Source organism: Podarcis melisellensis (assembly GCF_964234715.1).
Source record: "Podarcis melisellensis genome assembly, chromosome: 3".
In the NCBI taxonomy this organism is placed as follows: Eukaryota; Metazoa; Chordata; class Lepidosauria; order Squamata; family Lacertidae; genus Podarcis; species Podarcis melisellensis.
In genome coordinates, this window is record NC_138530.1 from 3510937 (window position 1) to 3534444 (window position 23508).

At 48.9% G+C, this 23508-nt stretch overlaps 1 protein-coding gene and 1 long non-coding RNA gene across 3 annotated transcripts in view; both read right to left on the reverse strand.

Moving 5' to 3' along the window:
- Window positions 1–23508, reverse strand: part of LOC309366014 — a 343316-nt gene that overhangs the window by 242347 nt on the left and 77461 nt on the right. The window lies entirely within an intron of this gene.
- The window catches only part of LOC309365811 (uncharacterized protein), a 67672-nt gene continuing 62679 nt past the window's right edge, over window positions 18516–23508 (reverse strand). For both annotated transcript variants that reach the window (XM_081904309.1, XM_081904310.1), the window contains one exon: window positions 18516–19146. In XM_081904309.1, the coding sequence (XP_081760435.1) occupies window positions 19105–19146 (42 nt within the window). In that variant the 3' untranslated portion in view covers window positions 18516–19104. The remainder of the gene's footprint in view (window positions 19147–23508) is intronic.

The window sequence follows — 23508 nt, forward strand, 5'->3', positions numbered from 1 at the left end:
ATTCCGCAACTTACTGGAGCATATTGTATAAATCAAGAAGCCATGAATGGGTCAGGGTGGCCAGCCACACGGTCCACATCCTCAGACTGCAATAATCTGAACTGATCCAGTATAGATAGAGCAGACCTTGGACTTGCTGGCATCTGAATCGGAACAATTTTGTCCCTAACGTGCCTCCGGCAGTGTGAGAGCAACACACTCTTGGCCAGATGACAGATGTCCATTAAAAAATATATGCTGGCATCATACGTTCTGTTCAGGATGCACACAGGGCTCCGGAACGGATCCCATTCTCATCCCGAGGTGCCACTGTATATCAAAAGATATCATATTCATTATTTCCCCCCCCCTTTCCCCCATTCCCCATCAACCCCCCCTCCCCCCTCCGAGACTTCCCTCAGCTCCTCTCTCTGATTTCTCAGCACACGTCACTCTCTGCATATTATAAAATTATTTCAATCCTTATATTATCTATCTGCCATGTTACCAATCACTAAATTTGTTTATGTTTATTCAAAACCTGCCAAGGAGTCCAATTCATTTCGTTGTCTTTTTAAGTACTTTGTAAAAAGTTCCCATTCTTCTTTAAAGTCACAGTTGTCCTTATCTCGCAGTTTGTATGTCAGTTTAGCCAATTCTGCATAGTTCATCAATTTCACTCGCCACTGTTCCTTTGTCGGGGTTTCCTCATTCCTCCATCCTTGTGCTATCAAGACTCCTGTCGCTGTTGTAGCATACATGAATAAATTCTTTATTTTCCTTGGCAGGTCCAAATTCAGTTGGAACTGCACCCTAGCTATGCCCCTGTACACACAAACACACACACTAGCACCCCATTGTTATGTCTCACGACAACAAAGAAATAGGTACATATTTCTGAGCACAATTCAAAGTGTTGGTACTGACCCTTAAAGCCCTAAACGGCCTCGGTCCAGTATACCTGAAGGAGCATCTCCACCCCCATCATTCTACCCAGACACTGAGGTCCAGCTCCGAGGGCCTTCTGGTGGTTCCCTCCCTGTGAGAAGCCAAATTATAGGGAACCGGGCAGAGAGCCTTCTCGGTGGTGGCACCTGCCCTGTGGAACGCCCTCCCATCAGATGTCAAAGAGAAGAACAACTACCAGACTTTTAGAAGACATCTGAAGGCAGCCCTGTTTTTAATGTTTGATGCATTACTGTGTTTTAATATTATGTTGGAAGCTGCCCAGAGTGGCTGGGGAAGCCCAGCCAGATGGACGGGATATAAATAATAAATTATTATAATATTATTATTATTATTATTATATGAAAAGCCCACTAGATCAAGCCAGTGGCCCATCTAGTCCAGCATCCTGCTCTCACAGTGGCCAAGCAGATGACCCCATGGGAAATTTGCTAGCAGGATTTGAGCACAAGTCAGCCCTCTCCCCTCTTGTGTTTTCCAGCAACTTATATTCAGAAGCACTGCCGCCTATGACTGTGGAGGGCAGGACATAGCCATTATGGCCAGTATAATGATAGCCCTCTCCACCTCTATGAATTTGTCCAATTCCTTTTTTAAAAAAAAACATATGATAAGGCATCATTTGGAAGCATGGAAAATAGCAGGCATTTTCTTTTGCCTGGTACAGCATGACACATTTCCCCATTAAATATATATATATATATATAGAGAGAGAGAAATATAGATCTTAATGTGCTTGGAAGGTGGTTGTTTTTTGTCTAACTTTGGGCACAATGAGGGTTCTGTGTTTGTGTGTCTTCAAAATACTTGCCACCCCAATAACATACATATGACACAATGATCTTCTTGTAAATCAGAACATGTGATGATTCCTCCTTCTTTTTGCTTCCTGCGCACAATGCACAATTGTGTGCAGGCAAGGGGGCCAAATGGAGCCATGAGAATCTTGCACCCAGAAGCTGTGTGGCCGGCCGCATGGGATATGGATCTCTAAACCTATGGAGGGATCTCGGAACATACGTTTTAAGCAAATCAAGGTGATATGTGTGAAGAGGAAAGCCTGGCAAAAACGTTACGCTGCTCTGCTAACGCTGGAACTCGGGGACATTCAATGAAGTTGAAGGTTGGAAGAGCCAAGTCAGATAAATCTTCATGCATCACAGAGTTAAACTGTGGAACTCCCTGCCACAGGATGCAGTGAAGGCCACTGTTAGGTTGTGGGTGAACATATCAAATGACACAGCGATTCTTCAGACAGCTCTTGTTTATTCACAGGCCAGAACAGAACTGAACTGAAGGGTTCAGCTGACCTGCTTATATAGAGCTCAACTACAAAGCAACAGTAACAACTTTCTGTAACTATCCAATCACTGAACGTCACTTTCAATTCCTTATTTGCCTATGCGGACCTGAGTGAAAACTATCTACAGTATCCCCCTGCTGGCCCAGGGTGAGAACTTCAGTACATAACAGCCACCAACTTAGAGGGCTTTAAAAGCGGATTAGATAATTTGATGGAGGAGCCATGACGGATGTGCTCTGCCTCCGTAGCCAGAGGTAGAAATGGTTCTGAATACCAGCTGCTGGAAACCACAAGAAGGGAGCAGGCTCTCGTGCTTGGGTCCCGTTGCGAGTTACCCATAATGAGCAACTGGCTGGCCACTGAAAGGACAGAATGCAGGACAAGGTGGGTCAGTTCCCAGCAGATAATTGGTTCACACAGTCAAACTGAGCAGGATTTAACTCCTACACAAGCTTGGTGTCAAACCCTGCACAGCCAACGCAGAATCGAAGCCCATCTCCTTTCCAAGTGACGTCAACTGATAGATAGGTGTATGTGGCTTGGGGGAAATGGCCTCGTGGGCAAAGACTGGCTCACAAGCCAGAGGTTCAAATTGCTGGGAACCACGGGGGGGGGGGGGAGTGCTGGTCTTGTGCTCAGGTCTGGCTTGCGGGCTTCTTGTTATGTACTGAAGTTCTCACCCTGGGCCAGCAGGGGAATACTGTAGATAGTTTTCACTCAGGTCCGCATATGCAAATAAGGAATTGAAAGTGATTGGATAGTTACAGAAAGTTGTTACTGTCGCGTTGTAGTGGAGCTCTATATAATGAGGCTGGCTGAACCCTTCAGTTCAGTTCAGTTCTGGCCTGTGAATAAACAAGAGCTGTCTGAAGAATCGCTGTGTCGTCTGATATGTTCGCCCACAACTTAACACTTCTCTTTGGGACATCTGGTTTTCTTCTGTGAGAACAGGATGCTGGCCTAGACGGGACACGGGCCTGACCCAGAAGACTCTTCCCACATTCTTATCACTCTGCTGTGGGCCCATGATATTATTTCAAGTTGGTTAGCCAAACGTGTTGCGTTGATAACAGAAAGATGCCAGCCCTTTTTTTGGCACGTAGTTCTGCACATGCTCCCCGCTATCACTTAATCAGCGCATTCTCCCGGTGTTGACTTTTTCAATGCAAACAGAGTTTCTAGGAGAACCCGAACTGGTCCTGCAGGGTTTTTGCTTTGTCTTCCAGGCGGCTCAGATACCTGCTGCCGCCAACACCCATCTCAATGCTCTCAACCAATTCTCCGCATGACTCTGGCCTGCCCATTCCCTTCCCTCATCTGGGAGACAGCACATGGACACAGAGGGCAATCTCCTGTTCCAAAACACCTCTTGACAGCTGCTCTTTCAAAACCACAAAACAGAACGTTATCCGGGAAGGGGAGACCACATGTGTGCACATGCAACTGATCAGCACCACATTAATAAATTGGTTGGGGATGGAAGCATAAAACAATTTAAATTAAAGGGGAGGAGGCAGGTGTCACGGCCACCCAGGACTGGTCCCAGCTCACAAGAGACCTCACTCCGTTGCAGCTTATTTACAGGAAAAGTTTATTGAAGATTTCTGCTTCTCATACAGTTCAGCATTGTGGCCGTACGTCTGCCACGTTAGACCGCTGAAGTCCCCTCTGACTCCTCCCCTCTTCCGCACCAACTTAATAGCCTGGCTCTAGACCACCTCTTCCTCTCCTTTCTTTTCCGCAGGGTCTTCCTGCCCCCCTGGGTTCCCTCTCTCCGTGACTCGCCTGAGGCTGAATCCTCTGCCGCCTCTTCCCCCCTCTTTCTGGCTTTAGGGCCGGGCTCCTCCCCTGAGCTCTCTCCACTTCCGCGCGCCTCTACGTTTGAACTCGGCGCGCGTACGTTGCTGCTGACCTTTCTTTCGACCGCTACACCACCCCCTGCTCTGCTCTCCACCCTTTCCGGCTGAACACCCTGCTCCAACCCCCTCTCTCTGTTCTCTCCTAATCCTGCTCCCTCCGAGAGGCTGACGACTCCACCCCCTTTACTCCGTTCCGGCTGAGACGTCTCTTGCTTCCTCTGTCTTCCACTGGGCTCCTCTCCGCTTCTCCCTTCTCCTCCCCTTTGCTTGATTAAGGTAACCCCCTTTTGAGAATCCTCTGACTCGCTGCTCAGACTCGTGGATTCCCTCAGAATTCCGTCATCTTCTTCCTCATCCTTCTGCCCCTCCTCCCACTCGCTCTCCGTCTCCTCTGTCATCTCCTCCTCTCTCCCAGAAACCCTGACATCCATCCCCCCCTCGAAGCCCCCCCTTCCCCCCTCCCGCTCGCCGGGGACCGGTTGTGGAAACTGCGGCTCTTCGGGGGTAGGCTCAGGATACAGGTCGTCTACGTCAATGTTCTCCGCTGGCAGTTCTGTGTAAGTGTATTCGAAGTCGGGTTCTTCCCCCAAATGCTTCTCAGTCTCTGCTTCCATCGCTACTTCCTCCGGTGCTGCCCGCCAAGGACCTATCAGCCACCTCTTACGCCATTCCTCCTCTGGCTGCTCCTCCCACCAATAAGGGGTTTCCGTGTCCACCCCCGAGCACGATCCCCTGGGCGGGCTTGATTCTGGTGTTCTTTCCTCGGGGGAAGAGAAACCCCTGAACGTGCTATCAGACAATGTGGGTGTGAAAAGCCAGTCATCAAAGTACTCAGCTGGCATGGGTCTATGTGGGAAAAGTGCATGGAACTCTTCTTTCAAAAGGGGTTCGTCCAACTCGTAGCCTGGCACCCAACTATTAGCAGCGGCTGGTGTGCCCTCCCTGGCGAGAAAATATTCAACTCCCTCCTCCCCCCATCTCGAGTCCAGTATCTCTGTGACCTCGTTAAGAGGTTCTGGTCTTGGCGATTCCCCCCTCTCAGGCGCCCTCCTACGTGGCTCTGGGGGTGCTCCTGACTCTTGAAACCTGTGTGGGGTTTTGTAGGGAGTGAGCACCGACCTATGAAAGACCGGGTGCACCCTGGAACCTTCCGGAAGGGCTAGACGAAAAGCCACCGGATTGATCTTAGCCTCAACTTGATATGGCCCTAGCTGCCTGTGTCCTAACTTCTTCTTGGCCAATGACCTGGCCGGCATCGCGTGGGCTGCTAACCACACCCAGTCCCCAACCTGGATGTCCTCTCCCGCCCTCCTGTGCTTATCGGCCTGCACCTTATACGCCTGTTTTGCCAGCTCCAAATGTCTCCGCAGCTCCTCGTGCACCTCTTGCAACTCCGCTGCAAACTGGTCGGCATCTTGAGGCCCCCCCCCTCCTGGTGCCGCAAATCTCGGGAAGGTTCTGGGATGACGGCCATTGTTCGCGAAGAAAGGCGTCACCCCGGTGGAAGCGTGTTTCGTGTTGTTGTAGGCGAATTCAGCCATCGGCAGGTAGTCCACCCACGCTGCGGGTCGCTGGTTGGCGTAGCACCGCAGGTACTGCTGCATGATCGCGTTGACCCTCTCCGCTTGACCGTTGGTTTGTGGATGCCTCGCCGATGTCAGGTTGATTTTGACGTGCAAGATGCCCAGAAGCTTTCGCCAGAAAGTGGAAACAAACTGGCGCCCCCTGTCGGACAAGACGGACTGCGGAAGTCCATGCACTCTGAAGACGTGATCGATGAAGAGCTTTGCGGTCTGTTCTGCCGTCGCCACCTTGGCACAAGGGATGAAGTGCGCCATCTTGGTGAACAAGTCCACCACCACTAACACCGCCGTCTTACCTCTGGAGCTGGGCAGGTCTGTAACAAAGTCCAACGCTACCCTCTCCCACGGTTGCTGCGGTGTCTCCAGCGGTTCTAGCAATCCCGCCTGCTTCTGGTGCACTGGTTTGGACCTCTGGCAGATATCACACCTGGCGACGTAGTCCGCCACCTCTCCTCTCATCTGGGGCCACCAAAAGTCTCTAGCCACCAACTCCATCGTCTTCTCTTTGCCGAAATGGCCTGCACTAGGGGCGTCATGCAACTGTTGCAAAACCTTGGCTCGAAGATCGTCGGTGGGCACGTAAAGGGCACCCTTACGAGTCAAAAGTCCATCTTGTAATTGAAACTCATCGTTGCGTCGCGACCCTCCGCGTAGCTCCTCCATCTTAGACTGTGCAAACTGATCCCTTTGCAACGCGCGTCGCACCGCGTCCAGGTCGACTGCGATGGTAGCGCACGTCCACGCCTGCGGTGCGAAAATGTGCTTTGCTGCGATTGGAGCTGCTTCCTCCAAGTATTGCGGCTTTCGGGACAGCGCGTCTGCAATAACATTGGAGTCTCCTGGGATGTATTCTATTTTGAAGTCGAAGTCCGCAAAGAACTCCGCCCAGCGCATGTGTCGCTGGGTCTGCAACTTAGCCGTCCGCCAATACTCTAAGTTCTTGTGATCCGTGCGGACCTGCACCGTGTGCTTGGCTCCTATTAAGAAGTGTCGCCACGCTTTGAAAGCTGCATGAATGGCCAACAACTCCCTGTCCCATATGGTATAATTGCGCTCCGTCTTGCTGAGCTTCCGGGAGTAGAACGCACCCGGTCGCCAGTTGCCTTGTGAATCCTCTTGCAAAAGAACGGCCCCAACCGCTCTATCTGACGCATCGGTCTCTACCCGCATGGGTCTGCCGGGATTCACGTGGAGCAGCTGCTCTTCGGAGGCGAAAAGACCTTTAAGCGTCCGGAAGGACCGCTCCGCTTGTTCGGTCCAGACGAACTTCTTCTTCTTGGAACTGAGGGTGTCAGTGATCGCCGCCGTCGCGTTCGCAAAACCTTTAATAAACTTGCGGTAAAAATTGGCAAAGCCGATGAACCTCTGGACCTCCTTCCGATTTCGAGGGCTTTTCCAGTCCAACAGCGCTTGAACCTTAGCCCTGTCCATGGCCAGTCCCTCGTCGGACAACTTGTAGCCAAGGAAATCAACCTCTCTGACATCAAACTGGCACTTTTCCAACTTGGCGTACAGCCTGTGTTCCTTCAGCCTCTGCAGGACCTCCCTCACGTCCTTATCGTGATCCTCCGGCGACTCCGAGAAAATCAGGATATCGTCGAGAAAGCAGACACACTTTTTGTAGAGGAGACCTGCTAGCACGTGGTGCATAAATGCTTGAAAAACGTGGCTGCCATTTTGGAGGCCGAAAGGCATGACTCTGTATTCGTATGTGCCCAGAGGGGTGAACATGGCGGTCTTCCACTCATCTCCTTTCCGGATGCGGATGAGATTGTAAGCTCCACGTAGGTCCAGCTTGGTGAAAATCTTGCCCCTCCTGACGGTCGCTAAAAGGTCGTCAATTTTGGGCATGGGGAAAGCTTTGGGCTTAGTCAAGCTGTTGATGAACCTGTAATCCACTATAAGCCTTTTTTGGGGCGTGTCCTTCTTCTTCACAAAGAAAACAGGGCTGCCTCCCGCTGCTTTAGATTCCTGGATGAAACCTCGCTTGAGGTTATGGTCTATGAACTCCCGAAGCTCTTGCATTTCGTCCTCCGACATGGAGTACAGCTTGGCAGCAGGCAATTGCGCCCCTGGCACTAAATCAATCGCGCAGTCGTAAGGTCTATGAGGCGGCAACTTGTCAGCTTCCTTCTCACAGAAAACCTCCAAGAATTCCTGGTACTTGTGAGGCACTGTTTGCACCATACCCAGATGCAATGGCTGCTCAGCTTCTCCTCCCTGATCGGTCTGAAAGCAATGCTGAGCACAATACGATGAACAAAAGTTGATCTGCCTCTGGTACCACGCAACCGCGGGACTGTGCCTCTCCAGCCAACTCATGCCTAACACGATGGGTGTGTCCGATAAGTGGGTGACATTGAAACTAATAAGTTCTCGATGGTTGCCAATCTGCATCATCATGGGAGGGGTTTGCTGCACCACTTGCCCCCCCAGCAACTTCCTGCCGTCCACCGTGACCACGTTCAGAGGCGTCGTTGCAGGCAGGAGCGCCATGTTGTGCTGCTTAACGAACTGCAGTCCCATGAAGTCGGCGTTGCTTCCCGAATCGATCGTTATTGGAACCTCGAGGAGTCTCCCATCAGGCAACTGGAGTGTTGCTGTGAGCAGAACTGCCGGTTTGGGAGGCAAAGGGTCCACGCTCTGCAGTGATGCTGGGGGCTTGTCTACAGATCCGCCTGGCTGAGCCCCAGTAGCTCTGCTTCCAGCCAGGCACTGTCGTTTCCCTGAAGCTGCTCCCCTGGTTGCACCTCTGCTGTTACAGTTGCCAGCGCTGCAGTGTGCTTCTGGAGCCTCTGGGGGCACTCTTTCGCCATATGGTGCGCACTGTCACAGATGTAACACTTCCTGGTTCCTCTAGGAGGCTTCGCTTTGGCTGCACCAGGGACAGGGCTCTGGGATGGCTTCTGAGCCCTAGCACCACCAATCTCCATTGGCTCCTCTCTGTCCTTCCCCATTGGCGAGGGGTGCGCACGGCTGAAGTCCCTGTGCACAAAAGGGAGAGTCCTTGCTTGCGCACGCGCTTGGGGCCCGTCCTCCTCGTGCCACGGACGCCCCTCATGTCGAATTCCAATAGCTAAAGCCCGGTGCACCACGTCTTCTAGGGTCTGGGGTCTGTCCCCCCTAGCGATCTCATCCTTGATGGGGGGGCTCAATCCCTCCCAAAAAAGATCTCTGACCGGCTTACTGTCCTTTGGCCAATCTAAGGCGGTGAGCAATGCAAAAAACTTAGAGTGGTATTGGCGCACAGTCGCTTTCCCCTGCCTCAGCCCGTGCATTTGACGGCGCGCAATGTCCACATCCACAGAGGATTGAAAACAAGAATCCATCGCTTTGATGAACGCAGTTGAATCGCGACGGGCCGGTCCATCTTCGCGCCACAAACTGCGTAGCCAAGCCCTGGCCTCCCCATGCAGGTGCGAAACAATGAACCCCACTTTCTCCTCCTCATCTTTAAAATCGTGACGGAGTAAGTGCAGTGCATATACAACGTCCGCTCTGAAATTGGGATAGTCTTGCAAGTTGCCATTAAAATGCGGAACTAGGGCACCCCCCCTCCGTCCAAGCGCAATGCCCTCCGCTCTGGATCCTGGGGCCCCCGCCTTGTCCGCGCGCTCCCACCTTGCCTGCAAATCCTGGCACGTCTTCTCCAAGTCGTCATTCTTCTTCTGCGAAGCAATGACTGCCGATGTGAGAGCGGTAACCTGATTCCGCAATGCAACCAGCTGCTCCTCAGCGCTCATGGCTGCTCCCGTTCGTGAGCTTCGCAAAAAAAAATTTTTGCTTTCTGAGAGGGGACTTACTGTCACGGCCACCCAGGACTGGTCCCAGCTCACAAGAGACCTCACTCCGTTGCAGCTTATTTACAGGAAAAGTTTATTGAAGATTTCTGCTTCTCATACAGTTCAGCATTGTGGCCGTACGTCTGCCACGTTAGACCGCTGAAGTCCCCTCTGACTCCTCCCCTCTTCCGCACCAACTTAATAGCCTGGCTCTAGACCACCTCTTTCTCTCCTTTCTTTTCCGCAGGGTCTTCCTGCCCCCCTGGGTTCCCTCTCTCCGTGACTCGCCTGAGGCTGAATCCTCTGCCGCCTCTTCCCCCCTCTTTCTGGCTTTAGGGCCGGGCTCCTCCCCTGAGCTCTCTCCACTTCCGCGCGCCTCTACGTTTGAACTCGGCGCGCGTACGTTGCTGCTGACCTTTCTTTCGACCGCTACACCACCCCCTGCTCTGCTCTCCACCCTTTCCGGCTGAACACCCTGCTCCAACCCCCTCTCTCTGTTCTCTCCTAATCCTGCTCCCTCCGAGAGGCTGACGACTCCACCCCCTTTACTCCGTTCCGGCTGAGACGTCTCTTGCTTCCTCTGTCTTCCACTGGGCTCCTCTCCGCTTCTCCCTTCTCCTCCCCTTTGCTTGATTAAGGTAACCCCCTTTTGAGAATCCTCTGACTCGCTGCTCAGACTCGTGGATTCCCTCAGAATTCCGTCATCTTCTTCCTCATCCTTCTGCCCCTCCTCCCACTCGCTCTCCGTCTCCTCTGTCATCTCCTCCTCTCTCCCAGAAACCCTGACAGCAGGTTTCCCAAAAGCCAGGATGTGAAACAAATTTAGTGATGTGCGTTGAAGTTTGGCAGATTGGTGCTTTTGAAAAGGCCAAGAAACCTCGATTCTATGGGCCAGGCACCCACGTTCGGAACTGGGAAGCTCCCTTATACTCATCGATCTATCTAGCTCAGTATCGTCTACACTAGGGGTCAGCAAACATTTTCAGCAGGGGGCCAGTCCACTGTCCCTCAGACCATGTGGAGGGGCCGGACTGTAATTTGGGGGAAAAATAAATGAATGAATTCCTATGCCCCACAAATAACCCAGAGGTGCATTTTAAATAAAAGCACACATTCTACTCATGTAAAAACACACTGATTCCTGGACCGTCTACGGGCTGGATTTAGAAGGCGATTGGGCCGGATCTGGCCCCCGGGCCTTAGTTTGCCAATTCATGGTCTGTTGTTGTTGTTTTTTAGTCGTTTAGTTGTGTCCGCCTCTTTGTGACCCCCTGGACCAGAGCACGCCAGGCACTCCTGTCTTCCACTGCCTCCCGCAGTTTGGTCAAACTCATGCTGGTAGCGTCAAAAATACTGTCCAACCATCTTGTCCTCTGTTGTCCCCTTCTCCTCGTGCCCTCCATCTTTCCCAACATCAGGGTCTTCTCCAGGGGGTCTTCTCTTCTCATGAGGTGGACAAAGTATTGGAGCCTCAGCTTCACGATCTGATCCAGTGAGCACTCAAGGCTGATTTCCTTCAGAATGGAGAGGTTTGATCTTCTTGCAGTCCATGGGACTCTCCAGAGTCTCCTCCAGCACCATAACTCAAAAGCATTAGTTCTTCGGCGATCAGCCTTCTTTATGGTCCAGCTCTCACTTCCATACATCACTACTGGGAAAACCATAGTTGATGATACAGACCTTTGCTGGCAAGGTGTTGTCTCTACTTTTTAAGATCCAAGTTCTACACTAAGGCTAAGATATTGCCCTTCCCCAAGTGGAATTGATAATGCTTTTAGGTCTGTTGGAAAGTTTTGTGTGGGTCTTGCCTTCCTCGTTTCTTGCACTGCGCCAGCCCAGATGGTGGCAAAGAGCAGGGCTCTGGGCGACATGCTTGCCACCCCCTCCTGCAAAATGCCTCCTCGGCTCCTTGGTGACTTTTATCCATTGCCCTTATCAGACGTTTATTCATTTACAACTCCCTGACTTCAATAATAATAAAATAAAAGGTCTGGAATTTCAACCCCTTTCTGGCTTCCCGTTGCCAAAAATCCCCCCGGCATGCTACTGGCATCAGGCACATGAAATATCTTACAAAAGAACCGCAGCACAGAGCAAACAAGCGAAGGCTGTCTGGGCAAGAAGCAGCATTTCTAAAGACCTAAGGGCAGTTTTGCACACACACACAGAGGCACACATTTCACTTTTTCTCTTTGCAGCTCAAGACTGCAGAATGGGGAAGGGCCATGGCTTAGCCGCCTTGCATGCAGAAGGGTCGCCGGTCCCTGGCCATAGCTGTCAACCGTCCCTTATTTGGCGGGACAGTCCCTTATCCCAGCGCTGTGTCCCGCTGCTGTCCCTTATTGATGATGTCCCTTAAATTTCCCGGGTTTCAAAGGAAGCAGCTCCACTCCCTCCCTCCCTGCTGGCCAGGGAGGAGGGAGGCTCCAACTGTGTATTTACGGGACCGCCTCTCCTGGTCTGCCCCGCAGAGGACCTTAAGGTCCATGAATAACCATAGTTTTGAGGTCCCGGGCCCTAAGGAAGTCAGACTATCCTCTACCAGGGCCAGGGCCTTTTCAGTGATGGCCCAACCTGGTGGAATGCTCTGTCCCATGAGACTAGGGCGCTTCAGGATTTAACCTCCTTCTGTCGGGCCTCTAAGACCGAGCTATTCCGCCTGGCCTTTAATTTGAATTCAGCCTGATCTTTTATTTTCCTTCCCTTCCCTTCCCTTCTCTTCTCTTCCCTCCCCCTCCCCTTTTATGAAGATCACCCACTCTGAGACCCCACAGCTAATTCTCCCCTAACCTCCTCACTGGCCCAAGTAGGACCAACTCAGCCAACTACCCCTGGGGATTATCTAATTGATTTTTGAATTTTATTGTTATTCATGTTTTTATACTGTATTTTATGCTGCTTTTATAATTAAGTGTTTTAAATTTGTTGTTAGCCGCCCTGAGCCCGGTTTTTGAACCGGGAAGGGCGGGGTATAAATAAAAATGCATTATTATTATTGATTTCGCCTAGACAAACCACAAGGAGTGAGCCAAAGAGCAAGCCTTGGCTACAGCTCTCTACTTTGTCGCCACACTCTGCCTAACATTAGGGACGGCCCTGCATGCAATAAATTGAAATAATGTGCACACACACAAACCACAACCCCAATCTCCTTGCAGGGGAGGGGAACCTTGAGCACTGAACTGGCTGCAATGTCTTATGTTCAACAGCAAGGGACGGGACCTCCCTTTTTTGTGCAAAATCAAATTGTATATAGGTAAAGGGTAAAGGGACCCCTGACCACTAGGTCCAGTCGTGGCTGACTCTGGAGTTGCGGCGCTCATCTCTTTTTATTGGCCGAGGGAGCCGGCGTACAGCTTCCGGGTCATGTGGCCAGCATGACTAAGCTGCTTCTGGCGAACCAGAGCAGCGTACGGAAACACCGTTTACCTTCCCGCCAGAGTGGTACTTATTTATCTACTTGCACTTTGATGTGCTTTCGAACTGCTAAGTTGGCAGGAGCAGGGACCGAGCAATGGGAGCTCACCCTGTCGTGGGGATTCGAACCGCCGACCTTCTGATCAGCAAGTCCTAGGCTCTGTGGTTTAACCCACAGTGCCACCTGCGTCCCTCAAATTGTATATAGCCCACTCAAAATTAATCCACCACAGGGAGTGTTGCTGAGGCTGGGGAAAAGTTCAGCCTGAGATTGTGATGATTTTCTTGAGTTTTATCTGCCATACCCCCCTCCCGAAGGAGGCCAGGGCAGCATTGGCAGAACCACCAGCAAAGTCAGGGCCGGCCCACCCATTAGCTTTGGTTGGGCTGTCGCCTCAGGTGGCAACAGCTAGGAGGGACGGCAGATCTGAGCACACCACTCACTTCCTTCTGTGCTTGTCGGCCACGGCCACCTAGGAAGAGCGAGGCTTTGGCTGCCACCGCCCAATCCTGTCTTGCCCCTTTCTTTCTCCTCCACTGCCTTCAGCATGCTGGAACTTCCCTGCAGGGCCAACCCACCAATGAGACTGTTATGTACTGAGTGGAATAGGATCCAAAATGCAGCAGTCTGATTGGTCCTAGAACAATAGGATCCAAAATGCAGCAGTCTGATTGGTCCTGGAACAATAGGATCCAAAATGCAGCAGTCTGATTGGTCCTAGAACAATAGGATTCAGAATGCAGCAGTCTGATTGGTCCCAGAACAATAGGATCCAAAATGCAGCAGTCTGATTGGTCTTAGAACAATAGGACCCAGAATGCAGCAGTCTGATTGGTCCTAGAACAATAGGATCCAGAATGCAGCAGTCTGATTGGTCCGCAAGAGTCACCCAATCCAACTCCAGGTGGAAGGGAATCCGCAACCTGATTGGCCTACAGGAGAATTCTGGAATTAGCCAATCACCCATTGTGTAGATAATGTATATAAAGCAGACATTTCGGGGGAAATTCCATTCCTCCTCACCACTACGAGCTGAATAAAGAGCATGAAATCCACACTCGACTCCAAGTATATTTCACAGACTGAAGGAGCCGCCTCAGGCGGCAGAAACCCACAGGGCAGTGCCTCCATGCATGCCCTTCTGCTGCCGCTACAGCCGTGTGACCCGTGAGGCTTTGGCAGCATGGCAGCACCATTCTGTTTCGCCTCAGGTGGCAAAATTGGATGGGCTACCTCTGCCTCCGCAGGCTGCCTACAGTTGCCTCAGGCGGTGGCAGAGAAGGCGGAGGCACTGGGAGGTTGGAAGAGGAAGCAGAGGCAGGGGGGTGGACGAGGAGTTGGGGCGCCATTTTCTGTTTTGCCTCAGGCGGCAAAATGTCTTGGTCCGGCCCTGAGCACAGCCTCGCTTGGCAACCTTCAGGCTGGTCCATATTGGGGGAGATGGTGCCTGTGTCTTTAAAAGCCTCACCATCTCTGCCACCTGAAGCGGCAGAGCCTGCCGACTGGAAGGAGAGCGCGGCAAACATGGCCAGCCTTGCTGGATCACACATGGCCACGCACAGGAATATAACCAAGCCCTAAGTGACCGTAATCCCCGCACTCAGATCCAGCCAGTTATTAAAGTACAAAAGGGCAAATGGAGGCCAGAGGTCGGGGCAGTGAACCGTGGGCAGACAAGAGAATCGTGGAGGGCATCTGTGCGCAACCGCCGCCGTTTCCAGGCCACGCTTCCTGCTGCTCAAATGCTCCGGCTGCCAATTTTGCACTGCTATCCGGTCAATCTTTTCTGCTTGATTGCTCTGCAGCCCAACGGACAACCTGGCTGATAGGACTCTTCAGGTTTTTTTTTTGCAAAGATCAGATAAGCCAGGGCACATCGAATTGTAAGATCACATGCTTCACTCTTACAGCAAAGAAATGAATTATTGTATTTTAATATTTTGCTGGAAGCCGCCCAGAGTGGCTGGGGAAACCCAGCCAGATGGGTGGGCTATAAATAAATAAATAAATAAATAATAATAATAATAATAATAATAATAATAATAATAATAATTATTATTATTATTATTATTATTATTATTATTGCTTTAGTTTAGATTGGATGCTTTGTTGTTAGCCGTCCTGAGCCCAGAGGGCGGGATATAAATAAAATTTATTATTATTTATTATTATTAGTTGGGATTCGATAACCCTTGGACTCCCAGCTCTACAATTCTATGATTCTATTGTTATGTATTTAGAGTAGTTTATTATTATTATTATTATTATTATTATTATTATTATTATTATTATTCCAGTTCTGGATTTTTACATACATTATATTATCTCCTTCCAATTTTTAAATTTCCCATACAATTTTTTCCTTTCCCTCCCTCCCCCCCCCACCCCCCATATCCATTGGAAGGGTTCAAACAATTATCCTCCGCCACCGGCATAGCGTCTTTAGTTTCCACCGAATGTCTTTTCCATCTGTTCCTTATCGTGGTGGACTTGACCTTCCACATTGTTTCCTGTGACATAACTGAGACAATGTCCGACTGAATAAAGGTAAAGGGGTAAAGGGACCCCTGACCATTAGGTCCAGTCGTGGCCGACTCTGGGGTTGTGGCTCTCATCTCGCTTTATTGGCCAAGGGAGCCGGCGTAGCGCTTCTGGGTCATGTGGCCAGCAGGACTAAGCCACTTCTGGTGAACCAGAGCAGCACACGGGAACGCCGTTTACCTTCCTGCCGGAGTGGTACCTATTGATCTACTTGCAACTGGCAGGAGCAGGGACCGAGCAACGGGAGCTCACCCCGTCGCAGGGATTCGAACTGCCGGCCTTCCGATCGGCAAGCCCTAGGCTCTGTGGTTTAACCCACAGCGCCACCCACGTCCCTTAGGGCAGTAATAGTTCCTTGATAATTTGTCACCCCCTCCATGATGGCACTTTGGGCGGACCTCCCTCCTTTCCTACTCCTCTGGTGACGGCCACCAGATCGGTTGGCTTTAAAAGAGGATTAGACAAATTCATGGAGGAGGAGAGGGCTAGCGATGGCTACTAGGCAAGATGGCAAAGCTCTGAACGTCTCTCTTTGTTGATTAGAATGTGATATTGATAGTTCGCCTGATATTAAACACTGACAACTGGGAAACACTGGCCTGCGAGCGCTCCAATTGGAGAACAGCCTCTACCAAAGGTGTCATGGGCTTTGAAGACACTCAAACTCAGGACGCAAGGGAGAAACGTGCTAAGAGGAAGGCACACTTGGCAAATCCACACCGTGATCAACTCCTGCCCGGAAACCAATGTCCCCACTGTGGAAGGACGTGTGGATCCAGAACTGGTCTCCACAGTCACTTACGGACTCATTGTTAAAACCGTGTTTATGGAACACAATCTTATTCGGCTACGAGTGATCGCAAAAGAAGAGTCCTGATAACGCCAAGGTTGCAGGTTCAATGCATATTTCTGCATTGCAGGGGGTTGGACTGGATGACCCCACAGTGTCCCTTCCAACTCTACAGCTGCCGAACTGTGCGCAAAGGCACCCCTTATTCCAGGCAATATCCAGACACCACAGCTGCATTTGCAAGTCACAATAAAACTGGCTTCTCCATCCCTCCAGATATTCTGGACCACGACTCTCATGCTGACCAGGACTGAACCATCGGCCTTTCCTTATGTCCTTATATTCCATGCTCAGGAACTGCCAGTACTCTCCACCAAGCAAGGACCACAACATCTGGGCTGCCCCAGATCCCGAATTCTGAATGGCCTGCCATTGTTTCCAGCTCCAGCAGTGCCTCAACATAACGTCCCTTTGTCGTTTTACAAGGCAGATAGAGCAGCGCTGAGGGAAAGTCTTTGGGGTGGGGGGGAGAAGGGAACTGGGGCAGAAGACAATGGCCTCATTGATGTTCCCGTGTTGGGGGCAGGGTCACGCGTTGGGCGCATATGCATTCGTATTTTCTTCCTAGAGTGCGTCTGGCTGCTGAAAACAGCATGAATAATCATTTTTTTAAAAAAAATGACTAAAGGACAAGTTTGCAATCTCATCTCAATTCACCAGCTTAAGGCAGCTCAGTAAGATTATCTGTGAATAACTTACCAAATATTTGCAAATGCAGTATCTACCTATCATCTATCTGTCTGTCTGTCTATATCTATCTATATCTATCTATCTATCTATCTATCTTGGTGCCCCGCAAGACGAACGCCTCGCAAGACGAAAAACCCGCTAGACGAAAGGGTTTTCCGTTTTGGAGGCGCTTCGTAAAACGAATTCCCCTATGGGGTTGCTTCGCAAGACGAAAAAAATCTTGCATCCCCCCGTGGGTTTTTTTCGCTTTTTTCACCCTTTTCTTAAGCCGCTAAGCCGCTTATCAGCTGTTCCGCTGATAAGCCGCTTAACAGCTGATCACTGGAAGCCGCTTGACAGCTGTAGCGCTAATCCGCTAAGCTGTCAATGGGCTTGCTTCGCAAGACGAAAAAACCGCTATACGAAGAGCCTCACGGAACGGATTAATTTCGTCTTGCAAGGCACCACTCTATCTATCTATCTATATCTATCTATCTATCGCCTATCTATCTATCTATCTATCTATCTATCTATCTATCTATCTATCTATCTATCATCTATATCTATCTATCTATCTATCTATCTATCTATCTATCTATCTATCTATCTATCTATCTATCTATCTATCTATCTATCTATCATCTATCTATCTATCATCTATCATCTATCTATCTATCTATCTATCTATCTATCTATCTATCTATCTATCTATCATCTATCTATCATCTATCTATCATCTATCTATCTATCTATCTATCTATCTATCTATCTATCATCTATCTATCTATCTATCTATCATCTATCATCTATCATCTATCTATCTCTATCTATCATCATCTATCTATATCTATCTATCTATCTATCTATCTATCTATCTATCTATCTATCTATCTATCTATCTATCATCTATCCATATCTATCTATCATCTATCTATCTATCTATCTATCTATCTATCTATCTATCTATCTATCATCTATCTATCTACAGTGGTACCTCTGGTTACATATGCTTCAGGTTACATATGCTTCAGGTTACAGACTCCGCTAACCCAGAAATAGTACCTCGGGTTAAGAACTTTGCTTCAGGATGAGAACAGAAATTGTGCTCAGGTGGCATGGCAGCAGCGGGAGGCCCCATTAGCTAAAGTGGTGCTTCAGGTTAAGAACAGTTTCAGGTTAACAACGGACCTCCGGAACAAATTAAGTACTTAACCGGAGGTACCACTGTATCTATCTATCTATTTAAAAAACTGGGGCATCATGGACTGGGGAGTCCTTGCGCAAAAGCCCCTTTGAATTCAAGCCACACATGTTGGTTCGCACATCCTCAGGAAAGCTCCACGCAGCAGGCTTCTGTTGTGCCCATTTTGCAGATGAGAACTGAGGCTGGGAAAGCGAATTCCCTGAGACCATCCAGGGAGTTCGCGGCCAAGACTGGAACGGACATACCTTTTGCCAAGTAGGCACAACAACTCGCTTAGCGCTTCTTCATGCAGCTTAACACAAAAGTCTGGGAACGGAAAGCCCCTGCTTAAAACTTTATTTTTAAAAAGAGTTGCTTCTGCGGTTTCCAACTGATAATTTTATTGGTTTATTCTCTTTGTAAACTGCTTTGAGGGTTTTTTTTTTGTTTGCTTGTTTTTACAATCAGGCGGTGCATAAATTTTATGAAATAAATAATAAATAAATGTAGGATTATCTTTTGATCATTGCATTATTATTACATTTAGTGTTGTGCTCCAGCGATAAGAAAAAGTTTTATTATAAACAATTGCAATCACCAATGCGCTTGTGGAAAATGCGGGGTATAAATAACAAGGGTGTGGCTGTGCTTGTTTTGAGCCCGAGTCTGTTGTTCCACGTGACAACAAGCTCCTGTGCGACTCTTGGAAGACCCACAGACCACCACAACCCCCACACCCTACGACAGAACAGCACCACCACCCAAAGCCCTCCACCCGCCAGGTCCCGTGGAAAATGTCTACTGGAGCAGAGGAGAACCCAACTCCTGAAATCCTTTCTGGGTCCTAAAAGCCTTTCCGTCTGCCCTCCGTCCGAGGGGCCTGGAAGGAGCCTTGAAAGCTCTGGGGGGCATTTGTGTCTCCAGTCTTTTCCAGAGTCTTGCCTCTGCTCCTCCGTCACCACAACCCTGGTTCATACCTCCGCTGGCACAATGGCACCTGGCGTCTCACCTCCCTGTGGAAGAGAGAAAGAAGGGGAATGAGGAAAGCAAAGCCTGAGGGTTTACCGTATTTTTTGCTCCATAAGACACACCTAGTTTTCAGAGGAGGAAAACAAGAAAAAAAATATTCTGAGCGAAACAGTGGATGTATGGTTTTTGTGGTTCATGCTGTGGCCACGGACATGTGATTTGACAGTGAGTTTGGGGTAGCCCAAGGCAAAAATCCTGAGAATCCATGTGGATCCACGCTTTGTAACTATGTTTTTGCGCCATTGCGGCCCCATGAAACAGTGGGTACATGATTTTTTTGGTACAGGCTGTAGCCATGGACATGCTATGTGATCTGATGGTGAATTTGGGGTGACCCAATGCAAAAATCCTGAGGATTTTTACCTCCCCCCTCCCAGGCAGCCTCCTTTATCACTAGCGTCCGTTATCTCGCTCCCGATCCCACCGATCAGCTGCTTCCTTTCAACACTCCCTTCCCTCTTCAAAAAAAGAGAGCATGATCTGCTTTTTGCTCCTGGGCAATTCAGCTCCAGGGACCACGCATTCGCTCCATAAGACGCACAGACATTTCCCCTTACTTTTTAGGAAGAAAAAAGTGTGTCTTATGTAGCGAAAAATACGGTATGTAATTCCTTACAAATGAACATGCACATATCTGAAAGACCATCTCTCCCCTTCAGACCCTTTTTGCCTGCTGAGATGGGGCCCTCTTAGTAATTCTTCAGAGGCTCAGAGCGGGGCCTCCTGGCACAGGGTCTTTTCTGTGGTGGCCCCAAACTGCGGAAGTTGTGTCTGACACCTTCCTTGTGCCGCTTATGATGAAGACGTTCCTCTTTTGACACTTGAAGTGTATGTTTTTAGGATCCACCTTCTTTTTACGTTTGCAAGTTGTTTGAAACTGTTTTAAATGCTGTGTTTTAATGCTGTAACCTACCCTGGGACCTTAGGATGACGGGCAGGTAGTTAATAATGACGATGGTGATCAAAATAGTAGTGGAGAGTGCCCAGCGTTGCTCAGGAATTCTAAGAACCGCCCCTCCCCAAATCAGTACATTTTTGAAATCTGTGGTTGAAATCCATGTAGTTTGAAATGTCCAGCCTTTTTTTGAAAACCTGACATTTGATCTAATGAATCATAATGAAAACATTTGCTGCTATAATAATAATAATAATAATAATAATAATAATAATAATAATAATTTATTTACACCCCACCTATCTGGCTGGGTTTCCCCAGCCACTCTGGGCGGCTCCCAATAGAATATTAAACTACAATAGTCTATTAAACATTAAAAGCTTCCCTAAACAGGGCTGCCTTCAGACGTCTTCTAAAAGTCTGGTAGTTGTTGTTCTCTTTGACATCTGGTGGGAGGGTGTTCCACAGGGCGGAGGCCACCACCGAGAAGGCCCTCTTGCAGCGAGGGAACTGCCAGAAGGTCCTCGGCGCTGGACCTCAGTGTCTGGGCAGAACGATGGGGGTGGAGATGCTCCTTCAGGTATCCTGGACCGATACCTTACCCTAAGCAGCTATCGTATCTTTAAAAGACATCTGAAGGCAGCCCTGTTTAGGGAAGTTTCTTATATTTAATGCTGTATTGTTTTTAACACTCGATTGGAAGCTGTCCAGAGTGGCTGGGGAAACTCAGCCAGATGGGCAGGGTATAAATAAATTATTATTATTATTATTATTATTATTATATTATTATTACTACTCTTGGCCAGCGGCGGAGGATGCCGCTCGGGTGGCTGGGGCAAGCCGCCCATGGGAACGTTAATCATTTCAGCTGCCTAAACGGTTTTTATCCTAACTTGTTATAACTTGTTTTTTTTAAAAAAAAAAAAATGTGTTAGAAATAGTTCACTATTTTCCCTAAGCCACTTTTAATCTATGTTCATTTGATAAAGAAAAAAGGGCAGGGCATTTTAAAAATAAATCACCAAAAATGTAAGACTACTCATTATTTGCTGTTCTCTATGAATCCGTGATCTCTGCCCTGCAGTGATAACAATCCAGATACTGTTTCCGTAATCATTTAATTCCAAGATGAAAGACAGATGAGTCAGGAGCTCCTTCACTGCGGCAGAAGGTGGCAAGGCTTTCTCAGCCTCTGAATCACGCACAGAGTATCAATCAAATCAGAGGTTGAAATGAGTTCAGGGGCGATATCCCACGACAAGCGCCCTCCTTATTTATTTTATTTATTTGGGGGAGCTGTATATTCCTTCATATTGCCAGGGACTGGACTGAGGAGGGGAGAGGGTATAGATTTAGAACGGCGGTTTGCAGAAGGTCATAGCTTAGAGGCTGCAGAGCGGAGAAGCTGGGGAATTTTGGGAGAGGGGCAGGAGGAAGAAAAAGCTGGCAGACTCAGTGGCTTTGGAAAGCAATCCGGACCCCTCTTCTCCCAGAACTCAGCAGGCATTGAAAGTAGGAGAACAGGTAGAGCTGGATAGAAATATTTCAGATTCCTAGGCGCTGGCCTGAGATTTCCCGGAGCCTGCACAAATGTTTAACGTGCTGGCACATTGCAATTTGGAGAGGCGGAGGGGCAGTTGCGATGGGCATTGCCACACACTCGCTCCATGCCTTCTGTGGCCCCCAACACACACTTTCAGAAGTCGCTTTAGTGCCTCATAAGCAGGGAGAGCGAGGGCAAAATGTCCAAGTCCTTTTGCTCGTAGAGCAGGGGTAGGCAAACTAAGGCCCGGGGGCTGGATGCGACCCAATCGCCTTCTCAATCCGGCTTGCGGACGGTCTGGGAATCAGCGTGTTTTTACATGAGTAGAATGTATCCTTTTATTTAAAATGCATCTCTGGGTTATTTGTGGGGCCTGCCTGGTGTTTTTACACGAGTAGAATGTGTCCTTTTATTTAAAATGCATCTCTGGGTTATTTGAGGGGCATAGGGGGGCATGGGGCATGTCAGGAGTGCTCTGATGGTGTTTCCTGCTTGGCAGGGGGTTGGACTCGATGGCCCTTGTGGTCTCTTCCAGCTCTATGATTCTATGAAAGCTCAGAGGCAGAAGGCACAGAGCAGCCAGCTCAGGGATGACGTAGAATAGGAGAGACGGAGAGGGTGCCATTATCCGAGAGACGGCATTCCTTCGTCTCTCTCTGTGAATATGGAATAAAGTATTGGAGAAGTCCAGCCAGATGGGTGGGATATAAATAATAAATTATTATTATTATTATTATTATTATTATTATTATTATTACTACTACTACTACTTGGTAAGAACTCTTCTTGTTTATCTACTTCTTGGCTGACACTGTGAGAGGGATCAGATTCCCTGAAGCCTGACACATATGCAGTCTCCAAGTGGTTTCTTACCATCCTAAGAACACCACAAATAAAAAACTAAATAATAATTTTTAAAAATGACATTTTAGAGCAACATTCTTAAACATCAGCATGGATGTTCCAATGGATGTATTCGAATACTTTCAAAACACGAAGATTTCGTTTGGTTTTTATCGTATCATTTTTGCATTGGTGCCTGTATTGCTTGTGAATTGCCTTGAGGTCGCTTTTTTGGCCGGAAGGCGGCATATAAATAAAAAGAAAACATAATATAACGCCAGCGGAACAAATACACTGCAGAGGGCCTTCTCGGTGGTGGCGCCCACCCTGTGGAACACCCTCCCATCACATGTCAAGGAAATAAACAACTACCATATTTTTTGCTCCATAAGACACACTTTTTTCCTCCCAAAAAGTAAGGGGAAATGTCTGTGTGTCTTATGGAGGCGAATATGTGGTCAGTCACTGGCTCCCTTTCCGGCCCCACCCCCTTGCCCCGGCCTCCATTGTTGAATGTTCTGCAGATGGAGGCTGTTTGTTTCCCCAGCGACATGTGACTGGCTGTTTAGATTATCTGTCTGGAAACTGTAGAAACGGCTCCCTTTTCTTTCCTAAAGAAGCTGCAGAAATGTGAGTTGAACCCCATAAAAACAGGATTTTTTCCCTTTGCAAAGTAAGCTCAACAACTGTGAGCTGATCCCCCCAAAAATGGGGCTTTCCCCCTTTCCTCCTCTAAAAACTAGGTGTGTCTTATGGTCAGGAGGTGCGTCTTATGGAGCGAAAAATACGGTGCCTGGCTTTTAGAAGACATCTGAAGGCAGCCCTGTTTAGGGAAGTTTTTAATGTTTGATGTTTTATTGTGTTTTTAATATTCTGTTGGGGGCCGCCCAGAGTGGCTGAGGAAACCTAGCCAGATGGGCGGGGTAGAAATAATAAATCATCATCATCATCATTATTTAGGGAAAAGGCAAGTGAGAGGCGAGTTGGCAAAATTGTGTGTGGCATGGAGAGAGAAGGGAGAGAACAGTTTTTCTCCTTCCGCCATAACACTGGAACTCTTAGATA